The 12,800-nt window shown below is 42.6% G+C and overlaps 1 protein-coding gene across 1 annotated transcript in view; it reads left to right on the forward strand.

The window, feature by feature from the left end:
• The first annotated feature begins 1,907 nt into the window (after nucleotides 1-1,907).
• Nucleotides 1,908-12,800, forward strand: part of LOC139386360 (probable G-protein coupled receptor 149) — an 18,380-nt gene continuing 7,487 nt past the window's right edge. Inside the window, exons 1-3 of the mRNA XM_071131898.1 lie at nucleotides 1,908-2,882; nucleotides 3,726-3,915; nucleotides 4,251-4,753. Of these exons, the coding sequence (XP_070987999.1) occupies nucleotides 1,908-2,882; nucleotides 3,726-3,915; nucleotides 4,251-4,753 (1,668 nt within the window). The remainder of the gene's footprint in view (nucleotides 2,883-3,725; nucleotides 3,916-4,250; nucleotides 4,754-12,800) is intronic.

The following is a 12,800-nucleotide window of genomic DNA, read 5'->3' on the forward strand; positions in this document are numbered from 1 at the left end:
CCCTACTGTATTTAATTTATTTATTTATTTTGCTCCTTTGCACCCCATTATTTTTATTTCTACTTTGCACATTCTCCCATTGCAAATCTACCATTCCAGTGTTTTACTTGCTATATTGTATTTACTTTGCCACCATGGCCTTTTTTCCTTTACCTCCCTTATCTCACCTCATTTGCTCACATCGTATATAGACTTGTTTCTACTGTATTATTGACTGTATGTTTGTTTTACTCCATGTGTAACTCTGTGTCGTTGTATGTGTCGAACTGCTTTGCTTTATTTTGGCCAGGTCGCAATTGTAAATGAGAACTTGTTCTCAACTTGCCTACCTGGTTAAATAAAGGTGAAATAAATAAATAAATAAAATGTGTATGTGTGCGTTTGTGCGTGTGTGTGTGTGTGTGATAAGACAGCAAACATCAAACAAGAACGCAGCTGAATAAGACTTGTGCGTCTTCTGTGAAACAGATCATTAACTCAGAATGGTTAAGGTAAGGGGAACGGTTTGGGATATGGTTAACACCCCAAAACATAAGCTCTGGGACTGAACACGCAACCCTCGGTGCCAGAGCTTGCGGTTTATGCCATCCCCGTCCAAAATGCCCTAGCAGACCCCAAGCCTAGAAGTCATCTCCCGATAACCTGCTTACCTGGACGGACGTCGAACTTCGCAGTGGATCTTGAGCGACATGGCTGATCACTCCATTTTCTTGATGCAACGATTTAGCTGTTAAATTAATATAGGAGAACCACTGCACACACATACACACATAAACACACACATATACACATACACGCAGACACACATATACACATATACACATACACGCAGACACACACACGCAGACACACACACTAACAGACACACACACACAGACACACACACTAACAGACAGACACAGACACACACTGACACACACACACACATACAGACACATACACACAGACATACAGACACACACAGACACACACACACACATAGATACACACACACAGACACACAGACATACACACACACACACACACACACACACACACACACACACATACATACATACACACACACACACATCACTCAGGTAGTGAGGAGCTGGAGCTCAGTTCATGCCATATGAATATACCGAGTGAGACAAGCTATGGGCTAGCGCACACACAAGCTATGGGCTAGCATACACACAAGCTATGGACTAGCGCTAATGAACACACACTCGGCAGGTAGCTTCAAGGTTAGAGCATTTGGCCAGTAGCCAAAAAGTCACCAGTTCAAATCCCGGAGCTGACAAAGTGAAAAATCTGTTACTGTGCCCTTGAGCAAGGTACTTTAAACCCTACTTCTCCAGGGACGCTGGACAATGGTGACCCTGGCCGTGACCCCACTCCCTACTGGGATATGCAAGAACCACATGTTAATTACACACTAGTGTGGAACAGCGAACACTTGTATAAATGTGTAACAGGATAAATACAAGCACACCCCAAATTAGTATTAATATCTTACACCAGCCCGCCCTTCTGCCATTATGAGAAAAGACCGTGACGAGAGTGTGTTGTTTGTAAACCGGCTGCTGGAGACAAAGCGCAGCACGCGCTGCTCGGTTAGAACGTAAATCGCGGATCATCCTGGAGGAGCATTGACGTCTATCTCCTCCAGTGCGCATCTAAAGTGCACTGGTAGTGTTAAAAAAGTCTACTATTCTGGAAGTTACTTTCCGTTAAGGTTAAGATATATCCAACTGGACTGCTCAAATATAGCGTGACTCACCAGGGATGTAGTCTAGCCTATGTGTGCCATTCTAACTTGTGTAACGTTTAGGCATTGTTTCAAAGTTGTTTTAAATATATATATATATATGAACGGCTGAACATTGGGCAACACAAGCCAGGTCAACAAAGTTATCTAAATAAAAATGTCCTCGACTCTCAGCTCCCCATCGCCGAACAACAGCAGCCTTTTGACTGCGAGCTACGAGAGGACGGACCTCACAGAGGCGCAAAGACACATAAGCATGCTTCTCTTCGGCTTGTGCGTTGCCATCGCCGCTGCTACCTTCGTGGGAGGTGTGTATTCTCTCATCTTTTTCATCCAGATGAGGTGGAAAACCATCCTGTGGCTCATCGTGGCTTCAATGTCCGTGGACGACCTGCTCAGCGTAATACCTCTCTCCCTCTTCATGCTCCTCCAGTGGGAGAGAGATGGAGAGGGAGGGTCGGTGACCATATGCACGTTATCGGGACTTCTCTATGTGTTCCAAGGACTCTCCAGCAATATGAAGGCTTGCCTTATCGCAGCCTACACCTTCTACGTTACTAAGCGAGAAAGAAGTCCTCGGCCGTTAAGCGTGATGTGGGCGATAGCCGGGGTGTGGGTAGTCAGCCTGGCCGTCAGTGTACTACCCCTGTGCGGCTGGGGGAGTTTCACCCCGGTCTCTCTAGGCTGTTTCCCAGAGAGCCACAGCTTTTACGTTCTGCTCCTTTTCTCTGTGTACTCCTTGTGTTTCTGCGGATTGGTCTTATTCTTCGTTCCTCTCACCTACCAGCTACTGTGTTCCAGGGAGCCACAGAGGACGTTCTACCCGAGCTACTTGGATATCGCCAGGGATCTGAGAGGGGACGGGTCTGCGCCTCTCTGCGACCTCCCGTCCTTCTCTCGGGATAGCTTGGACAGAAGTTTCAGTGCCTACAACGAGCTGTTTCCGGTTGGGTCGGGGAAAGGGCTAGGGGTACGGGGCACAGTCGAAACATATACCTGCCCAACCCCTACCTCTGACGGTGTACTGAGGGATGGAACCATTAGTAACTGGGAATCCCCGGTGTTCTTTGCACAAAAGCGCTTCTCCATGATCCTAGCGGCAGTGAGAGTTGTCTTGTGGATGCCGATGATGGTGAGTGGCCTAGAGATGGAAAAATGTGTAGATTAAGAAATATCACATCTTATGCATGCTTTTATAACAAATAGAGTTTCAACTAGGTATATTACATTGTATACAGTGTATTTCCTGCAATGCCACATTGAATAGGCTTTATGCCTAATCTATAAACATGTAGGGTAAGGTGGGGTAACTACCCCCCATAAGAACACTATCCAATTGCAGACACAAAAAAGCACCCATGGGGTAACTTGACCCCTGAAGATTAGTGTCTTAAAACCTATTTAATGAATTTTGTTTCGCATTTAAAACAATAAAAAAAAACTTAAAAGCTAGAGACTAGTAGGTAGGCTATCTTATTTTAATTGAATAAATGTAATATTGAAACAAAATGGAATTGCACATCTCACTGTTAATATCCTCACTATAGCTAGGTTAGCAATTCAATTGGTGACAGATTTTCATGTGAATATTCTACAATCTGCATCCCTGTGGAACGTTTGTGACACCTTGTCGAGTCCACGCCCCAACAAATTGAAGCTGTGCTGAGGGCAAAGGGGGGTTGCAACTCCATATTATAAAGGTATTCCTGACGTTTTATACACTCAGTGTACATTACGTTTTCTCAATGACGAGATATTAGAACAACTTTAACTCAGAATCATTTTGTTATAGTGATTTTTGTTTGTCTGTTGATGAGTCAGATGCATTTTAGTTGAACAAAGTGGTTTTTGTGAGAATTATACAGGGGTGGGTGGTGGGGCAGCTACCTCACATTACCTTATGTCATAATCTAATGATGCATTAGATTCATGAAGTAGGCCACATGGGTTTCAGTACATGCTGTTTCATCCACAGACTGTGGTGCTCGTGCGTCATGCTGTGAACGAGCACAGCCCGTCCCTGGAGGCGGTGGGAACTGTGAGCTTCTTCCTGACCCTGCTGGCGCCTGCCGTCACACCGGTGTTCATGCTCTCTGAGCGCTGGATCCACCTTCCGTGCGGGTGCTTCATCAACTGCCCGCGGGACACAGAGCGTGAGCCCACCGGTAGGCTATGCCCTCTGATTGTAAAGGGCCGGGTGAGCTGAAAAACATATGGGTACACACCAGACGTTTCTCTAAAGCAACGTAACATTTTAACATAGCCTATATGCCTATGAGAATAAAACGCCCAGTATTATTCCCCTTAACATACAGTATAGGCCTACACATTAAACACATTTACACGGACACCAATTGTTACAATAAATAATATTTGTGTCTGAAACACACAAGCCTACATCTCTGTCGTTTAAACAATTCAATGTAATATAAACGTAACATGCATATATAGTTTTTGTTTGTTGCAAAAGTCACTACATTTAAGAATTTTCTTCCCGCAGCAAAGAAGAGGAGGTTTGAGTTTAACCTCTCCTTCCAACAAGGATACGGAATATACAAGTTATCCCACGCAACCAAACCCCACCACAGCCCGTCCGTGGAGAAGTCTTCCTATCAAAACCTCTTCAACTTCACAGAAAACCAACTTGCTGTGCTGGACAGCTCTGGCGTCGCGAGCCTGCAGGCCGAGCTCGAGTTCATGACCCCACGTGAAGTAGACAGCTCCTCACTGCACGAGCATGGCGAGCTGCTTCTCGAGGCTGAGGCAGGTGGGGGAGAGGCCCTCGCGCTGGCAGACTGCCTCCAGTTTCCTCACGATAACCACGGAGACCAGGACAGCTTCTTCTGTGGATCCAGCTCCCGGGACTGCGAGGACCTCAACCTCACTGACACGTCGTCAGTGTTCGAGGGAACGGAACGGAGACTGTCGCATGTAGAGTGCAGAAAAATGGAGCTGACGGACTGGGAGTGGTGTAGGAGTAAATCAGAGAGGACCCCCAGACAGGTAGCTAACCTCCCAACGTTTCCCTAATAGGCTGACATAAACTAACTTTTAGGACCCTAAAACTCAACTCTGGACCTCAAAGCCAGTTCGACTGCATTTTTCTTTATTGTTCCCCTCTAATCAGAGACTGATTTAAACGAGGGACACCAGATGTGTGCAATTAATTATCAGGTAGAACAGAAAACCAGCAGGCTCCGGATCTCGTAGGGTCAGAGTTGAAAACATCTTCTTTAGACTAAACCAACCAGTGGCGTATATTTAGAAAGGAATATGTCTCAGGGCTAGACAAAAGGCTAGCTAGGTAAAGACATGTTTACACCAAGGCTGCGTCACATTGACCTGTATAGCCTGACCCAGTGTTTATTCGTCCTGGTCCTGAGAACCCAAAGCTACATTTTAGTTTTACACAGCTGATTCAAATGATCAACTTATCATCAAGCTTTAGATTTAAATCAGGTGTTTGTGGTGCTGCGGCAAATATAAAAAATGTGCACCCCTCTGTGTCTCCAGGACCAGAATTAAGAAGCACTGTTATCATATAGACCTAGTGTCCCTCGTTGTGTAACCGTCATATGATATCATGCTCCAATATGTCCCTTGTGGAGCAGTCATATGATATCACCCACTGATATGTCCCTTGTTGTGGAGCCATCATATGATAGTATCCGCCAATATGTCCCTTGTTGTGGAGCCACCATATGATATTACCCTCCGATATGTCCCTTGCTGTTTTTTGGTATTTCTTGGTATTTTATTAGGATCCCCATTAGCTGTTGCAAAAGCAGCAGGTTCTCTTCCTAGGGTCCAACACAAAACATGAGACATGAAGTAATACAGAGCATTAATAGACAAGAACAGCTCAAGGACAGTACTACGTAATTAAAAAATACAAATGGTACACATAGCCTAAATGTCAATGCATACACACACAAACTATCTATACATACACACAAACTATCTAGGTCAAATAGGGGAGAGGCGTTGTGCTGTGAGGTGTTGCTTCATCTGTTTTTTTAAACCAGGTTTGCTGTGTATTTGAGCAATATGAGATGGAATGGAGTTCCATGCAGTAATGGCTCTATATAATACTATATGCTTTCTTGAATTTGTTCTGGATTTGGGGATTGGGAAAAGACTCCTGGTGGCATGGATGGTGGGGTAAGTCTGTGTGTGTTAGAGCTGTGTGTATGTTGACTGTGCAAACAATTTGGGATTTTCAACACATTGTGTGATGCAGTCAGTCTCTCCTTAACTCTTAGCCAAGAGAGACTGGCATGCATAGTATTTATATCAGTCCTCTGATTACAATGAAGAGCAAGAGGTGCCACTGTGTTCTGGACCAGCTGCAGCTTAACTAGGTCTCCCCTTGCTGCACTGGACCACACAACTGGACAATAATCAAGATAAGATAAAACTAGAGCCTGCAGGACTTGCTTTTTGGAGTGTGGTGTCAAAAAAGCGGAGCATCTCTTTATTACAGACAGACCTCTCCCCATCTCTATATTACAGACAGACCTCCCCCCATCTCTTTATTACAGACAGACCTCTCCCCATCTCTATATTACAGACAGACCTCTCCCCATCTCTTTATTACAGACAGACCTCTCCCCATCTCTTTATTACAGACAGACCTTTCCCCATCTCTTTATTACAGACAGACCTCTCCCCATCTCTATATTACAGACAGACCTCCCCCATCTCTTTATTACAGACAGACCTCTCCCCATCTCTATATTACAGACAGACCTCTCCCCATCTCTATATTACAGACAGACCTCTCCCCATCTCTTTATTACAGACATACCTCTCCCCATCTTTACAACCATTGAATCTATATGTTTTAACCATGATAGTTTACAATCTAAGGCAACACCAAGTAATTTAGTCTCCTCAACTTGTTCAACAGCCACACCATTCATTACCAGATTCAGCTGAGGTCTAGATCTTAGGGAATGATTTGTACCAAATGCAATGCTTTTAGTTTTAGAGATGATCAGGACCAGTTTATTACTGGCTGCCCATTCCATAACAGACTGCAACTCTTTGTTAATGTCAAGTGTCAGTGTGCAGCGGGTAGGACGGAGTCAGGCGCAGGACACAGAACTGAGTAAAAACCTACTTTACTCGGAAAATCACAAACTAATTCCATGCAGGGAAAAATATTCCAGCTCGACACAAAAGAGCGACCACTTAACAAAGAACAAACACGCACAAAACCATGTGGGAACCAGAGGGTTAAATAGGGATTAAATCATAACGTATTGGAAACCAGGTGTGTACAATCAAGACAAAACAAATGGAAAAAGAAACATAGATCGAAGGTGGCTAGAAAGCCGGTGACGTCGACCGCCGAACGCCGCCCGAACAAGGAGAGGCACCAACTTCGGCGGAAGTCGTGACAGTTAAGGGTTACAGTAACTTCATTAGCTGTGGTTGCTGATGCGCATATGGTTGAATCATCAGCATACATGGACACGCATGCTTTGTTTAATGCCAGTGTCAGGTTATTGGTAAAAATAGAAAAGAGTAGAGGGCCTAGACAGCTGCCGTGAGGTACACCCCACTTTACATGTTTGACATTAGAGAAACATCCATTAAAGAAAACACTTTGAGTTCTGTTAGATAGATAGCTCTGAATCCACGATATGGCAGAGGTTGAAAGGCCATAACACATACGTTTTCTCAACAACAATACAGGCTCCCACAATCTTCTTATCAATTTCTTTCAACCAATCATCAGTCATTTGTGTCAGTGTAGGACATGTTAGAGGTTGACCGATTAATCAGAATGGCCGATTAATTAGGGCCGATTTCAAGTTTTCATAAAAATTGGTAATCGGAATTTTTGGACACAGATTTTGGCCAATTACACTCCACGAGGAGACTTCGTGGCAGGCTGACTACCTGTTACTCAGTGCAGCAAGGAGCCAAGGTAAGTTTCTAGCTAGCATTAAACTTATCTTATAAAAACAATGAATCGTAACATAATCACTAGTTAATTACACATGGTTGATGATATTACTAGTTTATCTAGCTTGTCCTGTGTTGCAAATAATCGATGCGGTGCCTGTTCATTTATAATCGAATCACAGCCTACTTCGCCAAACGGGGGATGATTTAACAAGCGTATTCGCAGAAAAAAAGCACTGTAGCTGCACCAATGAGTACCTAACCATAAACATCAATGCCTTTTTTTAAATCAATACACAAGTATATCTTTTTAAACCTGCATATTTAGTTAATATTGCCTGCTAACATGAATTTCTTTTAACTAGGGAAATTGTGTCACTTCTCTTGCGTTCTGTGCAAGCAGAGTCAGGGTATATGCAGCAGTTTGGGCCGCCTGGCTCGTTGCGAACTGTGTGAAGACCATTTCTTCCTAACAAAGACCGTAATTAATTAGCCAGAATTGTACATAATTATGACATAACATTGAAGGTTGTGCAATGTAACAGCAATATTTAGACTTAGGGATGCCACCCGATAGATAAAATACCGAACGGTTCCGTATTTCACTCCAAGAATAAAGGTTTTGTTTTCGAGATGGTAGTTTACGGATTCGACCATATTAATGACCTAAGGCTCGTATTTCTGTGTGTTATTATATTATAATTAAGTCTATGATTTGATATTTGATAGAGCAGTCTGACTGAGGCAGCAGCAGGCTCGTAAGCATTCATTCAATCAGCACTTTCCTGCATTTGCCAGCGGCTCTTCGCTGTGCTTCTAGCATTGTGCTGTTTATGACTTCAAGCCTATCAACTCCCGAGATTAGGCCGGTAATACTATAGTGCCTATAAGAACATCCAATAGTCAAAGATATATGAAATACAAATGGTATAGAATTAAATAGTCCTATAATTCCTATAATAACTACAACCTAAAACTTCTTACCCGGGAATATTGAAGACTCATGTTAAAAGGAACCACCAGCTTTCATATGTTCTCATGTTCTGAGCAAGGAACTGAAACGTTAGCTTTCTTACATGGCACATATTGCACTTTTACTTTCTTCTCCAACACTTTGTTTTTGCATTATTTAAACCAAATTGAACATGTTTCATTATTTATTTGAGACTAAATTGATTTTATTGATGTATTATATTAAGTTAAAATAAAAGTGTTCATTCAGTATTGTTGTAATTGTCATTATTACAAATATATACAAAAATTAATCGGTATCAGCTTTTTTTTGGTCCTCAAATAATCGGCACCGTTGAAAAATCATAATCGGTCGACCTCTAGTACATGTAGCGTGCCCTTCTCTATATGCATGTTGAAAGCCTGTTGGTAATTTGTTTACAGAGAAATAGCATTGTATTTGGTCAAACACAATTTTTTTCTAACAGTTTGCTATGAGTTGGCAGCAAGCTGATAGGTCTGCTGTTAGAACCAGTAAAGGCCGCTTTACCACACTCTTGGGTAGTGGAATGACTTTGGCTTCCCTCCAGGCCTGAGGAAAAATACTTTCCTCTAGGCTCAGATTAAAGATATGACAGATAGGAGTGGATATAGAGTTAGCTACCATCCTCAGTAGCTTTCCCTCTAAGTTGTCAATGCCAGGAGGTTTGTCATTATGGATAACAATCATTTTTCCACCTCTCCCACACGAACTTTACAGAATTCAAGTTTGCAATGCTTTTCTTTCATTATTTGTTTTATTTATGCACGAATATGATGGCTCGCTGTTCGTTGTTGGCATTTCCTGCCTACGTTTGCCCACTTTGCTAATGAAGTAATCATTAAAATAATTAGCAACATCAAATGGTTTTGTGACGAATAAGCCATCTGATTCAATGAAAGATGAAGTTTCATTTAAAGTACTACAAAGTTTTTTTCCATGATTACTTATATCATTGATCTTGGCATCATAATACAATTTCTTATTTTTTTTTGAGCTTAGTCACACAATTGATCAATTTGCAGAAATTCAGCCAGTCAGATGTGCAGTCAGACCTATTATGCACTTCTTCTGCCTCATCTCTTTCAACCAGACAGTTTTTCAATTCCTCATCAATCCGTGGAGCCTTAACCAGTTCTAACAGTCTGTTTCAAATCACATTTGATTGGTCACGTACACGTGTTCTAACAGATGTTATTGCAGGTGTAGCGAAATGCTATGTGTTTCTAGCTCCGACAGTGTAGTGATATCTAGCAAGTAATATCTAACAATTTCACAACATATACCCAAATACACACAAGTCTAAGTATAGAATGTAATTAAGAATATATAAATATATGGATGAGCAATGTCAGAGCAGCTGTAACGATTCTCCTCCTCCAATGGGTACGGATACAGCTTTAGAACAAAGTTCTACAGTATTAGTCAACATGTGATCGATATATGTGGATGATCTTGTTCTTGTAGTGTTTGTAAACACCCTGGTAGTTTGATTAATAACCTGAACCAGATGGTTACAGTAAGAAGCTTCGTCTTGAGCGGACAGCTTAAATGAAGACCAGTCGATATTCAGGTCCCCAAGAAAGTAGACCTCTCTGAAGTCTATGAAATGCTTAGTAGTTGGTGTGTGTGTGTGTGTGTGTGTGTGTGGTGGACTTGTGCTTGCATTGAATCGCCAGTCATCGGACAGAGTCACATTACAGTCACAGTCATGTTATTGGCTGTCCTTTGAACCACAGTTACCCAGATTCATGTCAGTAATCAAAGCATCAATCAATGGCTAAAATCATTTCAGGGAATTATCCCTGACCTTACACCCCCCACATTACACGAACATGACAACAGGAGATACCTGTAGGCCTACATGTAAATGACACTATGTTGTTTTGCTGTCCTTCCTGTCTTAGTTAAAACCACTTACAGTACCTCAGAATAGTAGAGTCGTACTCTGTATTTGACCGTTGTGGTTTTAGGAATCCTCATTTTATTCAGATATAACCCTATGATTCTAAAGTCTCACTTCTCATGATAAGCCTTACATCTAAACCAAGGTGTTTAATGTAGCACCATGAAATCCATAAACACTCTTTGTGAACTCTGAGTCTAATTCAGATTCCGTTCTGTAGATAGTGTCTTCGGTCTGTTTCCAGGCCTGATGTGAACAGCTACAGTGAAAGGTGTGAAGGAGGTTTGGCCATATATTAACAATAAGTCCACAGCTGTAGGGATGTAGACTATACAGTCTCTCCACTGCTGCAGGCCTCGGAGAAAGAGATGTTTTTCATCCCCGTTTGAGACCACCCACTCAGTCCCCAATCTCAAAGACACGCACATTCCCACTCACACACACACCTGTACACGTGCTTACATGCATGTGTGTGAGTTGTACCTGTTCTGGTAATGGGCTTCTGACACTAACTGATAGTGGACTGAATGAGATGACAGACAGGAGAAATCAGACTGAATGATATTGAGATGACAGACAGGAGAAATCAGACTGAATAATTTTGAGATGACAGACAGGAGAAATCAGACTGAATAATATTGAGATGACAGCCAGGAGAAATCAGACTGAATGATATTGAGATGACAGACAGGAGAAATCAGACTGAATGATATTGAGCTGACAGCCAGGAGAAATCAGACTGAATGATATTGAGATGACAGACAGGAGAAATCAGACTGAATGATATTGAGATGACAGACAGGAGAAATCAGACTGAATGATATTGAGCTGACAGCCAGGAGAAATCAGAGAGTTCTCATGACTAGCGACGAGGACCTCTGGCCTCTTCATTCAATGGGTTTTGAGAAGGAGGCAAGTAGAGTGGGTACGAGGAATCAAGGAAATGCAATTGAGATTCTCCTCATGTATAAACCAACCCTACTGATGTTCAGCTGCAGTAAAATACCGGTGTCATGGATTGCAAAGTCAGGTGACTAGTTACCCTACACTATACATAGATGCAGTTTCAGTGACGATTGAGCAAAGATCATAGTCCAATTCTATCTGCCCCACAGTAGCCTGTTTTTACAACATACTGTTCGCTATACTGTTTACTTTCTGTTTTACAACATACTGTACCCTACACTGACTACTTTCTATTTTACAACACACTATATGCTAGACTTTATATTTTACAACATACTATATCCTACACTTTCTATTTTACAACATACTATGTCCTACACTTTCTTTCTGTTAGAAAAGTCTGCTTTTTTCCAACATCGCTGCCAGAATGTGATGTTTTCCTCTCAAGTTTTGTGGGGCACTGAGTCCCAAAATAATTGATTTTAAGAGAAAAAATGTATGTGCTCGCCACAAGAAACCTGGAAGAGGAGACAACAGAACAGAGAGGAAGTAACAGTGTCATTCTGCTCCAGGTGGCAGCCATCCAGCCACAGGCGTTACCTTAGAAAGTGACAGTGAGATCTGAGCGATACCACTGTGGGCAACTGTAATAGTGAACTTTCAGTAGATTGGGACATGGCTTCTGAGCGATACCTGTGGGCTAGTAGTGAACTGTAGATTGGAACAGGGCTTTTGAGCGATACCACTGTGGGCTAGTAGTGAAATCTATGTAAATTGGGACAGGGCTTCTGAGCGATACCACTGTGGGCTAGTAGTGAAGTTTCAGTAAATTTGGACAGGGTTTCTGAGCAATACCACTGTGGGCTAGTAGTGAACTCACGGTAGTTTGGGACAGGGCTTCTGAATGATACCACTGTGGGCTAGTGGTGAACTCACGGTAGTTTTGGACAGGGCTTCTGAACGATACCACTGTGGGCTAGTGGTGAATTCACGGTAGTTTGGGACAGGGCTTCTGAGCGATACCCCTGTGGGCTAGTAGTAAACTCTTGGTAGATTGGGACAGTGCTTCTGATCGATACCACTGTGGGCTAGTGGTGAACTCTTGGTAGATTGGGACAGGGCTTCTGAGCGATACCACTGTGGGCTAGTAGTGAACTCTCAGTAAATTTGGACAGGGTTTCTGAGCAATACCACTGTGGGCTTGTCGTGAACTCTCTGTAAATTGGGACAGGGCTTCTGAGCGATTCCATTGTGGGCTAGTAGAGAACTCTCAGTAAATTGGGATAGGGTTTCTGAGCGATAACACTGTGGGCTAGTAGTGAACTCACGGTAGT

Source organism: Oncorhynchus clarkii, chromosome 27 (assembly GCF_045791955.1).
Source record: "Oncorhynchus clarkii lewisi isolate Uvic-CL-2024 chromosome 27, UVic_Ocla_1.0, whole genome shotgun sequence".
NCBI lineage: Eukaryota > Metazoa > Chordata > Actinopteri > Salmoniformes > Salmonidae > Oncorhynchus > Oncorhynchus clarkii.